We start from the raw sequence: 24,939 nt of genomic DNA, 5'->3' as shown, positions 1-24,939 counted from the left end.
CTTCATTTCCTGCATTCTAGGACATTTTCAGGGTGAAATGGCGTGTAATTTTTGATCAGAAATATTGCATATTTTTACTTTGTATTTTTTTCAGTTTCACTCCTGAATGTATCAGATGTATGTATGGTGTTTGATTTGGTAACAAAAGTGAAAAGAAAATAAACAACAATGAATTGTATATAATCTTTTGATCTAGTTACAGTATTTAATAAAAAAAAAAAAAACAACAGTATTCTATTTTACCATACCCCAATGAAACCCCCTTGTTAATCAATGTATCACACATACCTTTTCTGTCTTTTTGTGGAAAAACGAATCAGTTTTTGTCACATTCAATTTGGGGCGTTTGTTGGGATTCATCTTGATCCAGAAGAGTGAGTCAGCAAAAAAAAATGCGGTTCTCCCGCCAAGAAAGAGGAAACTACAACGCAGGGTGTTTGGCAATTTTCGACCAATCAGAATTCGCGATTTATTCAGTCCGCATGTTACAAGATTCAGTGCGGGCCAAAATGGCGGAAACGATGAAATATTCTGATTTTTCATTTCAAGTTTTCAGTATTTTTCGTATTAAACTGTGTTTCTTACGATTTGTAAATGATGGCGGAACCACACACGGACTGGCCATCGGGAGTAGCGGGAGTTTTCCCAGTGGGCCGGTGGTTCAGTGTGGGCCAGCGGAGAAAAAAAAAAACAGTTGCGCGCTGGCCTTTAATATGATAAGCAATGTTAACAGTTTCTTTAACAAACTGTTAACATTGCTTATCATATTAAAGGCCAGCGCGCAACTGTAATAAGCAATGTTAACAGTTTGTTAAAGAAACTGTTAACATTGCTTATCATATTAAAGGCCAGCGCGCAACTGTTTTTTTTTTTTTTTTCTCCGCCGGCCCACGCTGAACCACCAGCCCACCGGGAAAACTCCCGCTACTCCCGATGGCCAGTCCGTGTGTGGGCGGAACATAACTGGATTTATCGGATGACATGTGGGAGTATTCATGTGCGAAAATTTTCGGCATTATCGTCCGTTTCAGTATCCGTCTGTGTGTATACTTGCCCGTTGAAATCGGCAATTGCCCGTCAAATTTACGGGTGGACGGGTCTCTGCCTAATACCTTAACCAGCGTTTCAAAAAGCCATTCACGTACACTTGAGCGCACAGTGAAATTTCTCCTCTGCATTTAACCCATCTGAAGCAGTGAACACTAGGGCTGTAACGATAAGCGTATCGAAATCGAGATACGCAGAGCCACGATCCGTATCGCGATACAAGAAGGCAGAATCGCGGTACACCCTTTCAAACTTCTCCTCAGCCCAAAAACAGAGGCGCTTCCAAACTTCAATTTATGAATACTTTACTTTTTATTTAAATTACTTTTATTTTTTTATATCTATTAGTAAGTCGTTTTTTCGCCGACCTGCGACAATCTTCTGCGAGTCACGCAACGTCCACACTCGCCACTGGCAGAGCATTCATTTCTTTTAAGCGGTCGCCATTCTGGTTGCGACGCGGGGAGCGAATCTGTAAACAAGCAGCTCATTGGCTGGCTAGGTGTGCCACAAGCCAATCACAATCACTTGACCGGAAAGGCATGCAGTGTTGCCAGATTGGGCGGGTTTAGGTGCTTTTTGGCTGGTTTTGAACATATTTTGGGGTGGAAAACGTTAGCAATATCTGGCAACACTGAAGGCATGTCTGCTTGGGCGGAAGCCTTCTGTGGCAGTTACATTTTGACACGCGAGCAACGTTTCACCATAAAAATTCCGTAATTTCCATCTGTTTTCCGCGATCACAGAAAATCATTGGCCCTATGAGAGTGAGACAGTGAGAGAGCCCCCCCCCAAAATCTTAACGGATTTACACGATTTGGAAAAATGACTTTTTCAGAACTGAAAAAACCAGAGCTTCCGGCTCAACAGTATTATTTTGAGAAATAAAACCATCTTTGGATATACATTTGTTCATTTTTGCATACATATTACTCATTCTCTGCAGTGGTCTGAATTATTTGTTATTAAATAGTTAATGTAAGTAAGTAAATGTTAATAAGTCAAATTTACTACTTTAAAAAAACATTTAAAAAAAAAATCGTGGGCGTATCGAATCGTGGGTCAAAAATCGCGATACGAATCGAATCGTGAGTTGGGTGCATCGTTACAGCCCTAGTGAACACACACGTAGGCACACAAGTGAGCAATGAGCACGTACACATACCCAGAGCAGTGGGCAGCTATGCTACAGCACCCGGGGAGCAGTTGGGGGTTTGGTACCTCGCTCAACCTTCAGGCCATGGCTGCTCCATGTTAAAGGGATACCAAATATAATATATACAGTTGCTGATGTGACAAAGTAACGTATTCTTAAGTATTCTATCAAATTTATATACTAGAAAACAACGAAATATCTTGGTAATTGTAAATATAATAGTCGGTACGCTAAACGGCACAAGAGTCGCCATTTTTAAAAGACCGTGACGTCAGCACTACCCACTGCACTAGGAGAGAAGCGTGTAATCATGGCGTCGGGCGCATCAAGTGAAAGCGACAGCTCTGTCGAATCGTATGAAGAGATCCCGCAAGACACACTGCAAGCAGGCTATGGCGGTACCAGTTTGAACCAGTTTGTGTAGCCGATCACTTACAATTCATCCTACTTTCCGATTCGCACGTGCTATTCCCAACCTCAATGAGCCGACACAACTGGGCACATACATACGTCATGAGTGTTACACAGAGAAAATGAACGTGCATTCTGATTGGATAAAATTAATATCATGGCGGGCTGTTCAAACTGCGGAAATAGTTTGCTCGAGCTACTTTCAAAACACTATAACTTTCCGACCTTAGAACAAAAAACTTTTGTAAGTCTTGAATAAGGTTCGTTAATGTGTGTTTTATTGTTATATTTACTCTATATATTATGTAGTGGATGTTCATTATGTCTAACTATTACAGATATTTTAAGTTCGTTTCTTAGACAAGGATTTTTTTTTAAGCTTGTTACCTCGTTAACAGTTTCGGCGAGAATCTCCCGCCTTCTTCAGAAACAGTCACCAGATGTCGAGTGGTGACGTGCCTTATCAGCTGATGTTGTCAAACCATACAAGAACCTCCGACAGCTGCTAGTTCACCCCAAAGACAAAATACAACTGGACAATAAATGCAACGTCATCTATGAAATCCCTTGCCGTTCATGTAATAAAGTCTATATTGGTGAAACGGGCAGATGCTTCCATACTCGAAGGAAAGAACACCAAATAGAGTGTGAGAAAGAAACAACAAAAAGACTCAAGATCCGAAAAAGAAAAAGCAAACCAGGAAAACCAAAAATCAGCCATTTCAGACCACTGCAAACGGCAAAATCATATTATGAATTGGGAAGAGGCCAGAGTCATTCGCGCTGAAGAAAATAGATTCCAGCGTTGGATTTTAGAGGCAGTGGAGATACGTAAGCGGGCGCAGAGGACGATGAACCGGGATGAGGGAGTGTACGCGCTGTCGCACACCTGGAGCGCAGTCCTGGGGGAGCGACCTGACAGCAGGAGGCGTGAACTACCTGTCAAATTGGGCGGGACGTTCACGCCTCCGTAACGCAACATCAGCTGATAAGGCACGTCACCACTCCACATCTGGTGACTGTTTCTGAAGAAGGCGGGAGATTCTCGCCGAAACTGTTAACGAGGTAACAAGCTTAAAAAAATCCTTGTCTAAGAAACGAACTTAAAATATACTCTATATATTGCCCTCTAAGGCGGCACGGTGGTGTAGTGGTTAGCGCTGTCGCCTCACAGCAAGAAGGTCCTGGGTTCGAGCCCCGTGGCCGGCGAGGGCCTTTCTGTGTGGAGTTTGCATGTTCTCCCCGTGTCCGCGTGGGTTTCCTCCGGGTGCTCCGGTTTCCCCCACAGTCCAAAGACATGCAGGTTAGGTTAACTGGTGACTCTAAATTGACCGTAGGTGTGAATGTGAGTGTGAATGGTTGTCTGTGTCTATGTGTCAGCCCTGTGATGACCTGGCGACTTGTCCAGGGTGTACCCCGCCTTTCGCCCGTAGTCAGCTGGGATAGGCTCCAGCTTGCCTGCGACCCTGTAGAAGGATAAAGCGGCTAGAGATAATGAGATGAGATGAGATATTGCCCTCTGTTCCCCTTTAACCTGCATGTCTTTGGACTGTGGTGGGGAAAACCCGCACAGAAAGGCCCCTGTCGGCTGCTGGGCTCGAACCCAGAACCTTCTTGCTGTGAGGGGACAGTGCTAACCACTACACCACCGCTCCGCCCTGAATCAATAATAAAATTACGCTCCGGATAACCGAATGCAATTCGACGCATTTATTTATTAAACGCCGTTTAATCAAACTAAGCATATTTGTTTAATAATTACTCTTTAGTCAGTCATGAATGAAACTCCAGACTCAAACTTTTCTTACAAAGCCCCACAGTTATGGAACAGCCTTCCAAGTAGTGTTCGGGAATCAGACACAGTCTCAGCGCTTAAGTCTAGGCTGAAAACATGTCTGTTTAGTCAAGCCTTTTGTTAGTGTTTATGAGGTAAAGGAGTAGATCTAGAGGGTCCTCAGACAGTGTTTTAGTAAACTGGGATGTATGGATGCTGTCAGTCCCCACTCGCTCGCTCACTCGAGTTTGCTGACGGTGTAGTGGCTGGCTGCTTTATGTCCCAGGGCTCCCTCATGCCTGTGTTACCTTCTGGCTCTCCCCTTTTAGTTATGCTGTTATAGTCATGGCCCTTTTCCACTACCCTTTTTCAGCTCACTTCAGCCTGACACGGCTCGCGTTTCGACCATCTAAGAACAGCACGACTCGGCTCGCTTCAGCCCTGCTCAGCCCCCAAAACTCGCACCATTTTGGAGTGGGGCTGAAGCGAGCCAAACCGAGCTGAGTGAGGCTGGGGGTGTGAGGAGACACTCCCCTGTGCACTGATTGGTGAGGAGGAGTGTCCTCACACGCCCACACACGACCCGCGAGCACGCTGGGATCTGTAAACACCGTAAACCCGGAAGAAGGAGAATTACGAGAATTATGAAGCCTTATGCGCCTCGCCTCATCTATACGCTCTTGCCAGTATCTGTTGGCGTTGTCGGTGACAACAAGCCACAGCACCAAGACCAGCAACACTAACGACTCCATGTCCTCCATGTTTATTGTTTACTATCCGGGTTGTGAGACTACCGCTTAAAAGCTCACTGATATCACTGTTTGCACCGCCTAACGACATCACCTGATGTCCACCCACTTTCGCTAACTCCACCCAATGTGTCCACCCACTTCCAGCCAGCACGATTCAGCGCGGTTGTAGTCGAAATGCAACTCCAACAGCCCCGCTCAGCTCGACTCAGCACGGCACGGCTCAGCCGTGTTTGTAGTGGAAAAGCGGCATAAGTTGCCGGAGTCCCTGCTTGTACTCAGTGCAATATGTATACTGTTCCTACTTATTCAGGTGACATTGGGTGACACCTAACAACCTGTGGGTTGGTCTCTCTCTCTCTCCTCCCCAAATCTGTCCCTCTGAGTTACATGTTGGTCCTGAGATCGAGATGCTGACCTCTTCTGCTCCTCGGACCTGCCTGATCCATCCTGGTGCCCTGTGTCTGGTTGGAGTCTCATCGCATCGCTCCTGTGGAGGACGGCCCCATATGGACAGTTGGGGGTCGCGCCTGGAGGACGCTCTGGACTCCTGCAGTGGTGCTTTTGTGGCTGGGGACTGCAGTTGACTTGCTGACTTTGGGACTGCGGTTGTGAACGGTTTTGCGCTCGGATTTCCGTCAGTAGGGGGTTTATAGCATCAACGAAGCTGACTATGTTGGGACTGTTAATGTTATAGCCATGTTGTCTGTTGTTGCCCAAATGAGGATGGGTTCCCTTTTGAGTCTGGTTCCTCTCGAGGTTTCTTGCTCATGTCGTCTGAGGGAGTTTTTCCTTGCCACCGTCGCCACAGGCGTGCTCATTGGGGATAGGTTAGGGATAAAACTAGCTCATATTTTAAGTCATTCAAATTCTGTAAAGCTGCTTTGCGAAAATGTCTATTGTTAAAAGTGCTGTACAAATAAACTTGACTTGACTATAACACTTGAAGACGATTTACCAGTGAAATAAACTTTGAATTACCGAATCGTAAAATGTCAGTTAATACTGAACGTATAAAATAGCTGCGTTTTATTATTATTAGAAATATAAAAAATAATGGAAATAAAATTCTCTCAGCATTGTGTGGTGAGATATGACAAAAAATATCACGATACTTGAAAATATTTCAATAAGTATCATATGTAGGTTTGATAACCAACTGTGTGCGCGCGCGCGCATATATATATATATATATATATATATATATATATATATATATATATATATCAGGCCTAGAAATTCATATATTTTTTCTCACCAGCCAGCCGGACTAGTTACCTTCCAAAGTAACTAGCCAAACAGAAAATCAACTCGCCAAAATTTGTTCGTGTATGAATTTTACTTCTGTCAAAAGTAACGCAAAAAGAGAGTAGTTACCATTGTTCATGACTAATGTGCATTTATTTCAAGACCCGAGTATTTTGATACTGTTGTTAAATACATAAACGAGAACAACACGGAGCACCAAAATATAACATCAACAAATAATAATATACTGGAAAACTTGGCAACTTGGTGTATGAGTATTGAAAACAAATATACTTACTATCATGACTATAGCACCCAAAATATGTCCAACATGCTTTCTGTATTTAACCATTTATGAGAGAGAAAGCATTAGGAGCTTCATATTGACTAGGAATCAACTTGAAAAAAGTTCATTATTCCATAAAAATCGTATCGCAGCCAAGGCCTACCCTGCTCCCACGTTTGCTTACAAGTCCTTTGTCGTTTCTCCTTCTCGTACGCTTTATCGGCAGCCTTTTTCTCCCCTTCAGACCGAGGTCGCTTTGTCCCCGTCTCTGGCGGTTTCTGTACACCTTTCAGAAAATTCCACATCGCAACGTAGCTTTGGCAGATGTAGATGTAAACAACAACAAAAACACGTGTTTAAATGGGCGATAATGTGGCCACATCTATTGAATTTGATAACGTGATTACTGCGATATTCAACGAGATGCGTTATATGCATGCGCAGTAGTGAAAAAACGACAGCCTGACTCGTACACGATATGATTCGGAATTCTTCGGTATTTTCCGTCCTGCCGATAAACACATCGATTAACACAGACACGGCACACGCTTAATATGTGGCGGCTTTAGTTGACGGTGTGTCTGAATCTTCGCTTCATATATATATTTTTTATTTTCAACTAGCCAGCCAGGCTGGCTAGTGACAGGAATTACCCGCCAAATGACAAATTAAGTCGCCTCGGGCGACCGGACCACCGCGAATTTTGAGCTGTATAAAATCCACCTGGATTTCCAACATCCACAATGTTGACAAAAAGAAAAAGTGAAGAGGATTATATTTAAAAAAAAAAAAACTTTTTATAAGTTTGAAAGGATCAGTACAATCTTATCAAATCAGCAGAGTTGAGTGTATGTATAAAAAAAAAAAAGAAAAAAAATAAATAAATACAAGTTACCTGCGATATCTCAGAAACGTTGATCTAGATGTAATTACATCACCCAGTTCTACTTGGAATACATTTTTTGGTGCCTTGTTACCTCTGCCATATTTCTAGAATTGTATTTGGAATAATTAAATACTATATTGGACAGTAGTGTAAATTCATAATCGTTCCAATTCCATGAATTAAGACATCAAGTTGTGTGGTGTTTATAATTTAGGATCACAAAACATGACTCATGACATGAAATACAGACAAACAAATCAAAAAATTCTAGTCATTACTGACTCTTAAGCCAATAATTACAGACACGAGTGTGACTGCTGTGCATTCCTCCAACCACGCATCTGAATTTCACCTGTTTCAGGGTCGGGATTAGTGGAAGACGAGGGCCTGAAGGTGCAAATGGCTCGGGATGGTAGCGGTGCCTGTGGCATAGCTGAGATGGGCAGGACGGGATCATTTTACTCAAATGGCACGTCAGCGTAGGGTGTTAGAGGAAACCAATATGGCCTTCGGGCAGCGCTGTCAAACCTGCTGTCCATTCCTGATGAGTACATTCAGTAACAACGGGATCTTCCAATACACACAGGGAAAGCGTTCTGGCCATATTCTAATTCTGAAGGCGTTCAAGAGGCAAGCGCATGAATTTTAAACCAACCGAGAACGCATGAACAGGAGCTTCTTTTTTTCATGACTGAAATCAGTGACAGTTCCATAAATATTACACTGATTCGCCTTTCCTTTTCGAAATCACGTCCCAAATTTGAACATTTTCTGCTCGGTATTAAACGTTAACTGGTTGCTGTATTTTGGTCTTGTAAGGAAGGACGTCATATCAGATTCTACTCGAATTCTCAGGGCGAGTCGGCGCCGTCCACCATTTTGCACAAAATTGAATAAGAGTCTCAGCCAGGGAACAGCGTCAAGGTCGCACGTCTTCAGTTTTGCCCAAAATAATGAGTCCTCCTTCACAGAACAAACCTTCTCTCAACTGATACAAGAACGCAATTTTTTTTTTTAAATAAATAAAAAGTTCCTACCTCAGTGGCAGAGAGGGATAAGGACAACGATTTGTGACATAACCTTGAATATTGCACCACGTTTCATAGTTGAACAAAGGTTCAAATCAAATATTTGTAGGCAGGTGGGAGACCTGAAAATCTACACTCACTGGCCACTTTAATAGGAACTTGTTCTTGCGTCTAAGATCCCTGTTCTTGGCTGCCGGAGCGGAACCCAAGATGATCTGCTGTTGCACGCTGAGATGCTTTTCTGCTCACCGCGGTTGTAAAGAGTGATATATAAAGTTGCTATACGGGTTGTTTTACAATCAGGGTACGCAAGCTAAAAATCACATTTAACACTTATTATCTTCAATATCAAAAGGCTTGACTAAATAAACTTGGTTGTTTATTGTAGCCCTGTGATCGCTCTATTTACCATGCAAAAAAAAAAATGTGGTGATAACGTTATTTTTGGTGACTGTATGGCAATATATGTCATATTTAGCAAAATTACTCGTGTCATTTAGAAAAAGTGCTTTTTTGACCACAGGTAGCTCCAAAAGGGATGCACTTACATCATTCTTTATACCATAAAACAAATATTTGGTTCCATATCATTGGAAACATAGTTAAGTTTTTATGTTGAATGCCAGTAAGTTTTCAGACTATTTTGATCAAATTAGTATGTAATTGTGTCCAAAAAAAAAAAAAAGGTCCTCTCCGAGACAGCTAATTTTTCAATATAATATAACAGATCTAAAATGATTATTTTCATCCTAAAATGTGGTCAAGATATTGGGACATAAATATTAGAGACAACTAACACAAAGCTTACAGCCTTATATTTAGGCCGAATCCCATTTCACCCCTTGGACCAACCCCTTGGCCCTTCCCCTCCATTTTGCGCGTTCACGTGAAGGGGTACGGGTATCCCAATCCCAGTTAACGCGGAGGGGTAGGGGAAGGGGGAGGGCTTCTGTACCCCTCCAAACGGAGATTTTCCTGGAGCTGACTCCGAACGAAGGGGTTTGAGTGATTTCCCACAATGCCATGCGGATTTCAGCGAGATTTCATGCGGATTTCAGAAAGATGGCGGTTCCCGCGGCGAAAGATTGTCATAAATGTATTTTCTCCATTATTTACGTGTTTTAAGTTGTTATCCAGAGGAAACACGCCGCTTGATTCGCTTTCGAGCTGAGAATGAGCAGCGATTTCTGAAATCCAAGCTGCTGCTAAAAAGCTTTGGGAGTGAGTATTGTTTTCGGTTGCTTGACTGCGTACGTTTTGTTCTGTTATTCTCGCTTTTATTGTTTACATGAGTGTTCTGACACCTCATTCTGTCGGATGTGGTGCACGAAGCGCCAAAGATATCCCATTCAGTGGTGTTAGTTAACAAATCACACCCTGCCAGCAGAGATTTCTGGCTCTGACTGTAGCGGCTGGTCGCAGCCAATGACGCATTTGGTCGCGTTTTGCTAACGTAAACGCTGACGGAGGTACGCGATGACGTATGCGATCATTGAAGGGCTATCCCAATACGCAAGGGTTGAATTTCAAGCCCTATCCCTTGTAGCTCAGTTTCAAGGGGAAGGGCCAAGGGGAAGGGAGAGGGGAAGGGGGAGGGGTAGAAATTAGAATTGGGATTGGGCCTTAAAAGCACTATGGAAGTAGTGGATTCTGAATTGTCAAAAAAAAAGTCCTCTCCGAGAATCACTTCATTTGTTTCTCCCAGCCCTGCTTAAAGCTACACTTAATCTTCTTTATCTTATAGCAGATTACACAAAACTACCATACACACGTCAAAAAATTACCTGAAAGCTGTTCTTTAACTTGTCCTTCACTTAAAAACTGGTACAAGAACCAGTTTGAATCAATTTGAATTTTGGACCCCTGTGACACAAACTTTGTACCCTGATTGTAAAACAACCCATACCCTTCCTGGCAAAAAAAAAAAAAAAATCTCAAACCAATCTGGCCATTTTCCTCTGAGCTCTCTTATCAACAAGGCGTTTGTTTCCACCTACAGAACTGTCGCTCACTCAGTGTTTGTTTTTTGTTTTTCGCACCATTCTGTGTAAACTCTAGAGACTGCTGTGTGTGAAAACCCCAGGAGATCAGCAGTTTCTGAAATACTCAAACCAGTCCATCTGGCTCAAACCAATACCCATACCCCAGTGAAAGAAAGTCACACTTTGAGATCGCAATTTTTCCCGTTCTGATGTTTGAAGTGAACATTAACTGAAGCTCTTGATTTGTATCTGCGTGATTTGATGCATTGTGCTGCTGTCAAAGGGATCGGCTGATTAGAGAACCGCATCAAACAGCAGGTGAACTTTTAAGTGAAGTCATTTCACAAGTGGTCACGAGCGATGACTACGGAGGGCGTTGTGCTTTTTGGAACGACCTTCACCACTTGGTGATGAACTCTCAGATGGCCAGCAAAATGATGAAGTAGCAAACAATTTTATTAATTAGTGGCGAGTCCTTGACTGACCTTTGGCACTTGGGTCTGAGGAAGGTGATGAAGCCTCTCTCAAACGAAGGGCAAAACGATTTCAAGATCATAAGCTCTTGACTCATCACTACAAGACAAATGACCCACATGACTTTACAGCATTTTTCATTTTAACCCCCACACTTGGGTTTGTGTTTTTTTTGTCAGATTTGGGGACATTCACTCTCAAAGTGGTACATCTGATGAAGTGTGAAAGCTGTTTTCGAACCAGGAGGACTGATCGCTCATTCTCTTGAAAATGGTGTTTCTCTTCAACCAAATCATGGTGCAAGCCACAAGTGTGGAAGCCATCATGCCGAGTAGTTCAATTGGTCCAAATTGCCTCAGTACTTCCTGTTTCAAGTTTCAGGATGGCAGGAAGTGCGATTATCTTACTGATATATAAAACCAAATTTTGATCGTACTGGAGCGCTGTAATTTGCGCCATTTAATTAGTAATTAGTGAAGGCATCACGGGGGGAAAAAAATGCCTTCATCATCATCATCATATGAGAACAGCTTGATTGCTCAGTTACTCGATTCTTGGCACCAAATAAAAATAAACACGAACTGGATGAACCTACTGCTTACCATTTTGCAAACTGGTATGCATCTGGATGGAACTGCACAACTGACCCACTGCTGCCCCTTTTCCACCAAAGCAGTTCCAGGGCTGGTTCGGGGCCAGTGCTTAGTTTGGAACCGGGTTTTCTGTTTCCACTGACAAAGAACTGGCTCTGGGGCCAGAAAAACCGGTTCCAAGCTAGCACCAACTCTCTGCTGGGCCAGAGGAAAGAACCGCTTACGTCAGCGGGGGGCGGAGTTGTTAAGACCAACAACAACAAGACCACGAAAGATTGCCATTTTTAAGCGACGAGAAGCAGCAGCTGTACAAACGCGAAGTCATCCATTATTATTATTGTTGTTGCTGCTGCTGCTTCCGTGTTGTTTTTGCTTCGATATTCGCGCCAAGATTTATGTAAACGTAACGACGTAACTGATGTATACAGCGATGTAATGACGTATACAACGACGTAACTGACGTGGCTTCCCTTAGCACCGCGAGCTATGGAAAAGCAAACTGGTTCTCAGCTGGCTCGCAAGTTGAACGAGTTGTGAACCAGCACCGGCCCCGAACCAGCCCTGGAACTGATTTGGTGGAAAAGGGGTGTGTTAGGTCTTCAGTGTGCACGCAAACTTTCGATCATTAGTTCCGCCCACCAAAACAAGCTCAGAATTAGACCCGGGTGCGGAGTCGAGTGTTCAAGCCAAGTCTGAAATCTCCTTAATCAACGACATAACCCAACAACGATGGCAAATTGATAGAAACAGCACATGAATCATCTTTGAGAAAAGCCCTGAGCTGGTCTGCATTTTTGTTTGAGCTACAAGCGAGACTGGAACTTCTCCTTTAAGCTCAGTGGATTCCGAGGAATGAACTTGTGGTGCAGAAGCTCTGGGGATCCCACTTCTATTGGCCCACAGAGACCAAGAGAAATCCAAACTATTCCATTCAGTGGAGCCAGATGCTGCCTCTGAAGTTAGTCAACGCTTTCATGGTCGAAAGAGAGGAAGCTCATCTGTAAGCGTGAGCAAACAGCATGGAAAAGTCTGGAGAAGGCACAAAAGCCTTAATCCAACTGGAGACTCTGACAATCTTTCTGTGCCTGGTTTTCGACGGCAAGAATAAAAGCAAGCCGCAGAAGGAACTTGGGTTTTGAACACAAGCTAAAGTATGGAACAAAGGCAAGGATGTTTTTGAGGATATCTTTTCTCAATATTTGCACTGACTGCAGTCATCGCTTGAATTTTAAGTACGCCTACAGGGGATTGATAGAAAGGCCGCTTTATCATGTTGTCCTCTCCTCTGTGGTTTGCAGTTCAGAATCTAGCACACGGGGAGTTTCATGCTGGTGATGAACTTCAACAGAAAATTCTCTCAGATGTGTTATAATTTGGGTTCTGCTGTAAATGTGGAACAATCTCCCTTATTTACAATAAAGTCCTGGAACATCAAGGCAGAAAAACATGGTGATTGGGAGGAAACTAGAAATGCTATAAGTAACAGCAGGAACTAACTTGGTTTGTAAATGTATAAACTGATTAAACACCTCCAACATTGTGTTCTTTAATTAATGGAGAAAAAAAAACACCGTCAGGATATGATCTTATAAGACAATAATCAACTTCAGGGTAATAGCAGCTCAGCTTCATATTATGCATCACTTTTTTTTTTTTTTTAAACTTTAGATGTAGACAAAGCTCAGCTCAATATCGTAGATTATATATAAAGGGCACTTTTTCGATGGAATAAAAACCTGTTCTATTCCCTTCTAGCGGGTTTCATTCATTTGGTTCGATAGCATGCGATATTGTTAGCATATCGCTTATCCTACATGTATTACGTCACTCTACCCAATGGAGAATGAGCGGTGAATATGGTTTACGATACTGCATGGTTGTCAAGACATGACGTCACATGTCGGAGACCGAGAACAAGATTCCAACCGCACCATTTGTGCCTTTACGTGAAAGCGTCTCTGCTACTGTGTTGGACGAACGCATGGATTAAAGCAAAAAAAAACATTTATTTGACTGAAAATTTACGGGGGGGGGATTATGGGTGGATTTCGATGAAATTCTGAGAATGGCTAACTTAGAACTGATAACTTTATCAATTAATTAATGGATTAACATATTAAATTTATTGCACTTTCTTTCCATTGCTTCCGTATATTATTTTTTTGTAGCAAACCACACAAATGCAAGCGCCTGGAAATGTTTAGTTTTTTGCACCATGAACTAAATGGCTTTCCATTTTCACCTATTTCGTACAGCCAAGCCCACCTCCACTTGTTTTTACACCTTTATCGATGGCAGACACATCAGTGCCTTCTTTCATGTAAAGCGCATCCATGCTGCCGAAACCGAAAGCAGAATGACGTGCTCCTCTGTGCTCGACGTCAATATAGAAAAAAGTTTGGATCTTCGCTTAAATTAAAATTATAATTTGACCTTACTTTGTGTTGAATACGACTTCAAAAACAATTCAAGATTTTATTAAGAGAAATATTATGGCCAAAACGAGTGTTAAGTTCCCTAAAAGATCGCGTGAAGTTGGCTGCTATCGACTTTGCGTTCGTTCTCATTTTCCTCCATCATTTCATAGGCCAGAAACAGATGTTTTGACGTAATTTAACTTAGTAGGCTATGATTATTATTTAACCGTAGTCTTCTAGACATTTTGACTGTTTGGGGCATTGAACGCTGGTGTATGATTTTCAGGGAATAAAGTTTAGCGCATGTCGGAACATCATTGCGCTCGCAGCTTCCAACTCCTCAAACGGCCTTTAAATTGTGATATAACGTAGGCTATAAGGCACGGTTCTAACATACCTTACACATTGGCCTAACGAAAATAATAATTGTTGGGGCGTCTGCTGATTTGTTAGCTATAAATTTAGGTCTAATTACTTCTGACAGTCTGCAAGCATTGCACCGTCGGGTCTTCAAGTCTGGCTGAAGCAGAGGAGCGGGCTTTCCGGGGTTTATTTTTTATTTTTTAACATGCTCTATTTCTATATGTCCAAGTCTGAACTAAGTTATTTTGGCAAGATTCAATTTAATACAAAACAGAAATGGTCAGACACAAGCACGCCAAGCACATGGGAATGTACTTTGCCAATTTTGACAGCGCATGTTTTTTTAATGCCGCACCGTAGACAGCGAACGTTTAAACATGATCAAACATAGGAAATGAACGACACAAAGCATGGCTCAGAAACCAAAAAGTGAAATAAACCCTGCTGATAGTTGATGGTGTTGCAACACATCAGTGTTCTAACCCAATCTCTACCCAACCACCCGGCATTTTAATTCTCCTCGGATCAGCACCGACCTCACATTTGGCCTTGGGAGAGTTCAGCTGACGGAAATCCGTCACACGACGGAAAACTTTAATCCATGGACGAACGTTACTGCTCGACTGCCCCATTTTAGCTTAGTTAATAGGCTACAGATAAAAAGCTTGTTCATCACTCAGCAAGCCCCGCCCACTATCAACAGGGCAAATAACATGAGAGAGGGTTCACACTCGCTAGTTCATCGCTCAGCAAGCTCCGCTATCAACAGAGCAATGAACATCGCGCGTCACTGACTTCTCTGGGCGGAGTCTTACCAAATGACGACTGAAGTTCGAGGTTGTCCCCGTCGTCTCCTCAATAGTTCTTCTACATATGGAACACACAGCGGTGCATTTTTTCCCACTGCACGAGAAGTCTGTATAAGCAAAACTGACAATCCTAGAGGCTTCTCTCCAGGCATTTTAGCGCCATTAACGTTAGCTTGTTCCTGAACATGACGTATGAACAGGTGAATGTGCATTCTCTTGCACAAAATTAGTATAAAAATTAATGTAGATATAAATATCTTGTGCCTAATTATGATGGCATATTTAAAAAAAAAAAAAAATCAGAGTTCTCATCTCCAATTTACAAGTCCGAATCCAGTTAATGCACGAGTCCGAGTCATCAGTGCTCAAGTCCAAGTCAAGAGTCCTTAAAATTCGGGCACGAGTCAGACTTGAGTACTACAACAGGGCTTTCCACTAAAGCTCATACTAGCCAGCAATGACAAATAAGTAGCCGGGAGGGGGAATAAACACAAACTCCTGTGCACGCAGTTCCCAGGATTAAATGTATTTTCCACAGACCATTTATTTACTGCAGGAGAGCATTATTCAAAAACCGTTCATATTATTTTTATTAGCCTCAGTATGCCTGCATAATAGACAAGCAATATTAATTTCTCAGACATTTGCTCCATTATTATTATTATTATTATTAATGCTACAACATATTGCATCTTTTTTATTCATTAGTGTATGCCAGACGCTAATGCACCAAAGAAAACTGTGATTTGCGCACCGAAAATAATCAGTAATAGGCTATACAAGCTCACATATTGCATCATGAGGCGTTCCTGGCTTGTAAATCTCTCATTTTCGGTGCATGACACATTCACGCAGCTGAGCATGCTATGAATTAACAACGACAACGGTCTGTAGTGGCGGCTACACAATTAAGCACTCAGCGAACATTTCTCCATTTGTGTACGAAAATACACTCCAACCACTCAGTTTGGTTTCATTTACAACCAACGGTGTCTTTTGATGCCAGCACGTAATTGAACGAGAGAAGACTGGTTTACCGGAGACAAAATAAGCGTCCTCTCTGCTTCTGTCCCCAGAGAGGACCACGTCGGGGCCACGGATGAGTTACTCTCCCTTGATCAACGAAGTCTGCGGGGAATTTGTGGTTATTATCGGTACAAACAGCGCGAATCACAACTTAAATGAGTGCGGTTCAGTTTCACATTGTCAGTCCGTTAGATAAACATTTAATTTTATTACAATCGAAAATTAATATTTAGAGCCTGTGGGCTACAAAAACAGTCATTAAAGTAGCCGGCTGGACTTAATTGTGTCGTCGGCTGTATGGCCGGCAGCCGGCGCTTGTGGAAAGCCCTGCTACAAGCCTGCGTTGAACACCCAAAAGGAATGTGCACGTATAATAATGGCTTTTTTCCCCCCCAGGTATATCAGATATATTCTATTCAATAAGCATGACACTGAACTCGTCTTCGATTCATTCACCATCATACTAGCTGAAGGGAATATATCTGATATACCACTCAACGCCAGCCAATATTATTTAATAAACCAGTTAACAGCATGAGGTTCCAATAGAATTTTCCTTCCTGTCTGGTTTACCCGACAGCAGACTTGATTTACTTTCACAGTTTTTCGACAAACGCCACTATTGTTAAAGGCGCCAATTTTCAGCCAGTTTCTCGGAATTATGTTGCCAAAAAACAAGCCATGTAACGTCAAAAGACGTCAAAGACTTTTTTGCCTCGATATCAATCATTTAGGTTTCAAATTCAAGATTACGGCATGTCTGAAACATGTTTCCTGTCAAACAAAGATTTCGGAGTCCGAAAATAATTAACACAATCCAGAGATAGTTTCCAAAATTGTGTCGGCTGTCTCGCAAATTGTCAGTTTTCGTCCTGTGAACGTGAACGGTTGGGACTCCACATTCATTGGTCTAATCCCTCTATCCCAATTCTCAACTCTTTCTGTCATCAACAATTATACTTGGTTTCTTGGTCTTGCATTTATTATTCTCTTACACACTGTCAGTTTCTGCACAGGTATCACATACTTTGTCAACCCTTTCCTTATTTGGAGCATGCACTTCCTGTCCACGGTCCATTTTAATAAACCGTGGCTTCTAAAACAAAATGGAGCACAAGAGCAGAACCATCATCCAGAGATGCCGTGGATACTAATTCAGTTTAGCTGTGAGAACAACGCGAGTACAGTGTTTTATTTTTGTTTGCCAATGGCATACGGCCTCGGCGCATCTCGCGAAACTATATAAAGCTCGTTCTCGAATGAGCCACAGAGGACGGTCAAGATTTCTCAAAAGCTCATGGGTACGCCATGTTCAAGCTGTCTGAACATGACAAAAGCATTTTTGCTCTTTTTACACCAGCACCACCACCAAATGCCATGTTGATCGAGATGCCAGTCATCATGACAGGACACTGCGACAAATCAAATGAACAGTTCATCCAAACTGAAATTCCTGTTCTATGAGAACTTGACTGCATTGGTGTATCTATATGTTCTCATAGAGCCATGCATTTTGCGTCACCCTTACCGAGCCTAAAAATAGAGCCCTGGCTTTTTACGGTCATCCATTTGCATCTTCCATGCTAAACAAGGAGCCATGCGTGTGACGGCTAATCAGTGCTAGCATGGGCTCCAGGACTAAAAGCATTATCTCGAAACAGAATGGACCGAGGTTTCCCCGAGTCGACCTATCCATCTGCGTATGAGCCTCGTTAGAGCAGACAGCTCCGACAAATGCAGACATCTGACTTCGCCAAAGTGTCTGTGAAGGACTTTGGAAGTGCCATTAAAATGACAGCAGTGCAGCACATGGTGACAACTTAGAACACGCTGCTATATTCAGTCTGCTGCCTCCACCACACCAATCGTTATCATTGTTCCCAACAGGGACAGGAAGACTGGAGGTGGAAGCATGAATCATAATTCTAGAAATACTAGAGATATGAACTTTTGACTGCTCGGTGTTCCATTTCAGGTACTTCATCTCAAGAACAAGAAGCGTTATTCCTGTGTGTTTGAGCAAGAAATGGAAGGAAAAAGTGCCATCAGTTGATGATACCCATGATAAAAATTTGAGATGAACAGGGATATTTGGAAAGGCCAAGATTTCATGTAGAATTCATCCAGACATGCGTTTAATTAAATAGAACGTCAAGTTCCAGTTTCACACTCACCTTCAAGCAGAGACACCATTTCAAGGAGGACGCCTGTCAAATCGTTAGATATTCAACAAACAAAATGGCTGCCACTGGGCCCGAACCATCCAACACACCACACCACCCAATCCGACACTCACACCACACCACCCAATCCGACACTCACTCACCCGTCTGCGGCAGAAAGGCAGGCCCTGCGTGATGATATTAATGCGGAATATCTTCAGCACTTTCTGTGAAGGCTCCCTGGCCACTCCCTTGGGGTCCAAAAGCTCCAGTGCCAGGCTCTCCGGTGGAACCTGGGGAGCCTTCTCTTTGGGCAAGGATTTGGGCATTTTATTCTTCTTGTCACTGCTGGCGGATGAAAAGCGTGAGATGGGGCAATGCCGCAGCATCGCCAAGTAGTCCAGCGAACTAGTAATTCATACTGCGAAGGAGTAGAGGAAGGAGTCCCGAGTCCTTATCTTACAGCAACCTTAAAAATAACGTTCAGATGGTACAGAAAGCTCAAGGACGAGAAAGGAGTACCTGGATCTTCCTGACCACGTCTTCGGCAACCCAAGGATTATCCCGAACATACAGTCAACCAGTGTCAAATGAAGACAGATTGGTGTGGACACGAGCTCCCAACTGGCTGATCTGTGTGGTCATAGCAAGCTCGATCCACAAGCTCTCAGCCTCTTTTAAAATATCCCAGGGTGTGATGTCAGCAGCATGACAGGCAGCTGCTCTTCTTTCTAAAGTTCTTCTCATCCCCCACCCCGGGAATTCCGACACTTGGTTTCTGCCCCAGCTCAACGTGGCCCTAGACATCAGATGACCAACTAAGCTTCCTGTTGGGTAAGGTGGTAGTAAAAGTACACCACCACCACACTATAAAGATCTCTAAATCTGAAAAACAACTTTGAACGAAGAAACTAATCAAGATATCAAAGGACAACCATGTCTTCCCTGAAGACAAGACCTTACTTGTTGATGGAAATCCGTGTCAAATAATGGTGCAAAACAAAGATGAATTATTGGATCCTGGATAATGAATATCATTTCATATCATGGTGCACGGTACACAAATTATCCAAGAACAGCCCAAGTGTTAGCCACCATGTTCAGAATGAAAAGTAGAATAATGTTCCTCAAAACCCAGCCCCCAAATCCACCACAGGCAACAAACGCACTATAAACTGACAAAACAACATGCATGCTCCCATATGGCGTGTTTTCCAAACACTGCCTACAGTCCTGATGACTGACTCGTTCCGTACTTCCATTTCCAGCTTGTGACTCAGCTCAGTGACTCAGCACCAAGCCACTTCAACCAAACCTTCACCAGTCAGCTCCGTTTATTTTCATTCATTCCTTTAGGCCAAATTGATGTGGTAGAAGATTAGATAATTAACAGGAAGATAGTACAGCTGAAGATAGTTTTCCATCAAATCGTGGATAACCGAGATCATAACAGTTTCCACGGCAACAAAAAAAAAAAAAAAATCAAACAGCCCACTGGGCATCCGAAATCATACTGAGCTCAAAAATCAAGATGTACACAAAACATATGGTGTGTGTTACTCGAGTCATGCTAAATTTAAAGCCTGGTAACTCGGCTCTGCTCTGAACACAGCAGGGGGAAAAAATAAAAATAAAAAATAGTTGTATCTGAAGGAGCAGGTCATGTGGCTTGACCTTTTTAGGGCAATGCTAATTCAGTGCTAGTTCACGAGTTAGCATGTATACTCGGCTAAGTAGCACGCTTGTCTCCTCCTTCTGATAAGACCTTCAACATTTGTTTCAAAAGCATATTCACAGCATCATTATTCAGGGTTTCTGCAGGCTTGAACAAGTTCAATTTAAGACTTTTTAAGACCTTTTTAAGACCATAACAGGTTAAATTTAAGACTTATGCCGCACAAAAAATAAAGAAAACTGGAAGAGCCTGAATTACTTTCAAAATAACAAAATTTATCATCATTCACCAATGAACTCTTTACATCCCGAGGGTGCGCTCTTGCATTAATGAGGAACTAAGTTGCAGTGGAGCCAAAGACATCCCGCAAATCACTTGAGGATGAGGCATTCGATTCCGTACGGTTTGTGTGTTGTAGCGTTACAGTTCGCACGGAGTTCGCTGATACACCGTCTTGAGATGTGCTTGGACCTGACAACGGTGAACAAAATTGAGTGATGGCATGCGATTGTTGCAGACTTTTATGGGCAGCCTGGTGCTTCTCCGATTTCGCGTGCGATTCCGGTGCCTTTACACCCAGGGTGCTGAGTTTGAGTGTTCTTTTGCACAATGTGCAGTACGCCTCAAACGGATTGTTTGGTACACGTTTTAACCAGTCTACGAAATCATTGCATTCAAGCCAGCAGTCGTTAAACTTGCATTTGCCCATTTTGCTACAAACCGTGACAATCTCCCTCGCTTCTTTTAGGCTCTACTGTCTAAATGCGCACGTACCATGCCCTGTGCATCACCATGCCAACCGGGCTAGACGCCGGATTCCACCGTGTCTCATTTGTAGTTTGCAGCGTAGCCTACTGATACTAAGTAGGCCTAGCCTATATGACTAATTATGAATATCACCAACGCATTTAACAAAAAAAAAGCGAATGGGGTAAATGGACGTAAGGATTTAAGACTTCACAAAATTACATTTAAGACCTACAATGCAAAATATGCTCGTATTTTAGACTTTTTAAGGCCTTAAATTAGGATTATCAAATTTTAGACTTTTTAAGACTCCGCGGAAACCCTGTTAGATGTATGAGACATACAAAATCCAAGTTTTCATATGTACCAGAACAAATCATCATATTTTAGGTTCCTTAGTTTATATCAAAAAAAAAAAAAAAAAGCTTAAAATTGGAAAAAGACAAGGTCACTGTGTTCAACCACCCAGTTTCGGTGCGCCTTTGCCCACTGTAGCCCCAGATTCCTGTTCTTAGCTGACAGGAGCAGAACCTGACCCTGGCCTTTTGCTCTTGTAGCCCCATCCGTGTCAAGGTTGCGCATGCCGAGATGCTTTTCAGCTCATCACGGTTGTAGTGTGGTGATTTGAGATCCCGTCATCCAAGACATTCAATGCTGAACATTTCCAAAAGCATCTCTCGACTTTTTGTTCCCCGCTGCTCTCAGAATGACATCTCTCCAGCGTCCGGATGCCGATACGCCACTCCCATCATGTCAAGCGCAGAAAATTAAAAGATTTTATTTCAAAGTCGTTTGTTTGAGCACGGGTGTCAAAACGTGACTGGCATCCAGTTTGACAGCAAGACAAAACCCAATGTTTTTCCTTTTTTCATGAGTGAACTGCACCATGGGAAGTGAAATAATACCAATTATTTGACTGGAAACCATTAAACTCAACTGCTCGGCTTCATTCCAGCATCTGCTTTTGCATCACTTGTAAATTACACTGCATGGCGATGGAAAAAAAAAAAAAAAGCATTTGGACCGAAAGAAAAAAAATGTCCTAACGGTCAAAGTGCCACATGGCTCAGCTCAGGCTTAATGGAGCAAAGACATTTGGAAACATGTTCATTTTTAGCTGTCCTAAGTGAGCGCTCCCATTAATCTCCTCAGCACTGAAGGATGCGCCTTATGTTCACAGGACAGATTTAAACCACTAACCAGGGCTAACGGGAGAGAACGTGGAAAAATTCTGGGGATTTAAACTGGGGAAGAGCATTGTGTCCTTAAAAAAAAAAAGTGCTCTGAGAACACACTATCCCCGCTAGCAACTATACCATAACTCTGGTAAAATACGACTGAATTGAATGAAATTGCAATACGTGCATTACCGACAGATAAAGAATCCTGCCAAGTTTCGTGAAATTCCTCCAAAAATCGAGAGGAGTTGATTTCAGAAGGTGAGTACCCTTACCGGGACTGACACCGCCACGACAATCCCCCTTCGGGCCTTTTGGCTAGCGGGGGATAATAATAATAATAATAATAATAATCTGCCATCAGGACACCAGGGTCCCTGCCAATACTAATCTCATTTCCTATACAGGACAATCTTGCATATTTACAAAAACAGTAGAGGTCATTTTTATCCACTTGCTATAATGCTAGTTAGCCCCCCCAGTTTACTCAAGTGTTAATCACTGTCTGTTGAGGAGTATTGTGCTAGTGAGTGTTTTTGGTCAGTTTACTAATGCCTCAGTCACAACCGGCCGTACGTGCTCCTACAGCCGGTCTACATGCAAAAAACGCAAGAAACGCACGGAGGGCGCGCGTGTGACGTGCTGATTTTCGAGCCGTAGACCGGCCGCAGAGGTTCGTCATGTCAAACAAACTCTACAGACGCTTATGTTTTTTTCAGGTTGCAAGACAAACTTACGGCCAACGTGCGTCTTTCTCCACGAACAAAAAAAACGCAGCGATTTGGGAAACGTCAAAAATCGCACGGCAAAAAAAAAAAAAAATCGTATGTCCGGTTGTGACCTAGGCTTAAAATGCAAGTCAGAAAATATAACCGATATAATTACCCGTTTGAATTATATCAGTTTACTAGCCTGGGCCCACCCATCCTAAGCGTGACGCAACACGAGGGCCTGTTGCGAGCTTAGTCTGGCCAGGCAAGCTATCTCCAGCTCTTCCAAGCTCCCGAAAAATCGGGAGCCAATCAACTTTGAGCATCTCCAACGGCCCTGGGTAGAGGCGTGTTCAAGGCACTGACGTAGTAGAACTGCGACCGGAAGCCATAGATTGTTTACAGAATCTATGCCGGAAGCGCGTCATTCACTAGAAACATTACGAACATGGAGCAGCGGCAAGCCTTTGACACAGCGGTAGATGCTGTATTGAAAGCATTCAACGGGAAGTTCTCATTGAAAACGGAGCAAAGAGCAGCCCTGGAGGTATTTATCTTCTTCCTGTTACTCAAGCAGTTTCCGTCGCATCACATACGTCAGAGGAAAGAGTGATGTGATTGGTTTAAGCTTCGTCACAGCCTTTTCTGGCTTTGACCAATAGCAAACTGAGGCATTTCAGGGAGGCGGGTCAACCACGCCTTTGGGAAACGGTTGGGCTTAATATCTTTGCCAGACCAATGCTCGCAGAGCTTTGAAGTCACGTTAGCCAGACTATCAGTTTACTAAAATGCAAGTCATCATTTTTAATCCGTTTGCTATAAGAGGTCATCCATAATTTTCATCATCACGAGCGTACAAACCGTACGCAGGGGGAGGGGGTTAATGACCAGGCTTACACTTTTTAAAAATGAAAAAAATGATGATCCGTCAATGTGCGACTCGGCGGCCGCCATGTTAAAAATTTCGCGCCACATCGGTGTTGCCAGCTAGCTCTACACGCTTTCTTTCTTCCAATACAACAACGGCTGACCCAGATTTTGACCGCATTTACAAATTTGTGAATAGCAGAAATACCGCTTTTCACAAGACTCCTTTAAACGAGTACGAGCAGTTTTTAAACATTTACTGTTTCCTGCATTCATCTGAGAAGCGGCAGGAGGCAGTTAGGGCAGGACAGGCTGCTTGGAAAGAATCAAAAACGAACGTTTCAAAGCCAAAAGGCAACGGCTCCCCTTAAAAAGACAGTTCCTAATTTTCAAAAATGAATCGCCTGCCTTCTATGAAAACTTCTGGACCCGTCTTGTGTCTTCTTTTCTTCTCTTGTGAATCTTTGTATTGCCCTGTCATCCGATCTTAATAAAAAGTAATACAAGACATGGTTTTATTTTGAATTCCTATTCCACGTAGATCCATCATTTTTTTGTCCGCTAAAAAAATGTACACTTTTGGGGGAGGGGAGGGGGGTTGCTCAAAAGTCTACTCTTTGTAGACTCATGATCTCATCTCATTATCTGTAGCTGCTTTATCCTGTTCTACAGGGTCGCAGGCAAGCTGGAGCCTATCCCAGCTGACTATGGGCGAAAGGCAGGGTACACCCTGGACAAGTCGCCAGGTCATCACAGGGCTGACACATAGACACAGACAACCATTCACACTCACATTCACCCCTACGGTCAATTTAGAGTCACCAGTTAACCTAACCTGCATGTCTTTGGACTGTGGGGGAAACCGGAGCACCCGGAGGAAACCCACGCGGACACGGGGAGAACATGCAAACTCCGCACAGAAAGGCCCTCACCGGCCACGGGGCTCGAACCCAGGACCTTCTTGCTGTGAGGCGACAGCGCTAACCACTACACCACCGTGCTGCCTAGACTCATGATAATGATGAAAATTATGGATGACCCCCAACGCTAGTTAGCTTTTCTTGTGAGCTTACTCATTGTTTTAACTGTTTAGTACAGGGCGCTAGTATTTTCGCCAGTTTACTCAAATGCTAGTCGTCTTTTTTTTTTTGTTAAATTGGTTTGTTCTAATGCGAGTTTGCCTTTTATTTTTTATTTTTTAAACTAATTTACTAAAAGTGCATATCACCGTTTTGGCTAGTTTCATAGACGGCTAGTCAGGACTATACATCTTATATTTTGTCTGTTTGAATTTGATCAGTTTCCTAAAATGCAAGTCATTGTTTTATCTGTGTGATGCTAGTTAGCTTTT

The 24,939-nt window shown here is 42.9% G+C and overlaps 1 protein-coding gene across 3 annotated transcripts in view; it reads right to left on the bottom strand.

Moving 5' to 3' along the window:
* The window catches only part of fbxw7 (F-box and WD repeat domain containing 7), a 268,108-nt gene that overhangs the window by 139,738 nt on the left and 103,431 nt on the right, over nucleotides 1–24,939 (bottom strand). The window contains exon 1 of one of the 3 annotated variants that reach the window (XM_060917116.1): nucleotides 18,576–18,966. The exons of the other annotated variants lie outside the window; for them this stretch is intronic. Coding sequence (XP_060773099.1) covers nucleotides 18,576–18,800 — 225 coding nt within the window. The 5' untranslated portion in view covers nucleotides 18,801–18,966. Of the gene's footprint in view, nucleotides 1–18,575; nucleotides 18,967–24,939 lie in introns of those variants that run through there. 3 annotated transcript variants of the gene reach the window in all.

Source organism: Neoarius graeffei, chromosome 3 (assembly GCF_027579695.1).
Source record: "Neoarius graeffei isolate fNeoGra1 chromosome 3, fNeoGra1.pri, whole genome shotgun sequence".
NCBI lineage: Eukaryota > Metazoa > Chordata > Actinopteri > Siluriformes > Ariidae > Neoarius > Neoarius graeffei.
This window is presented reverse-complemented; position numbering and strand designations above follow the sequence as displayed.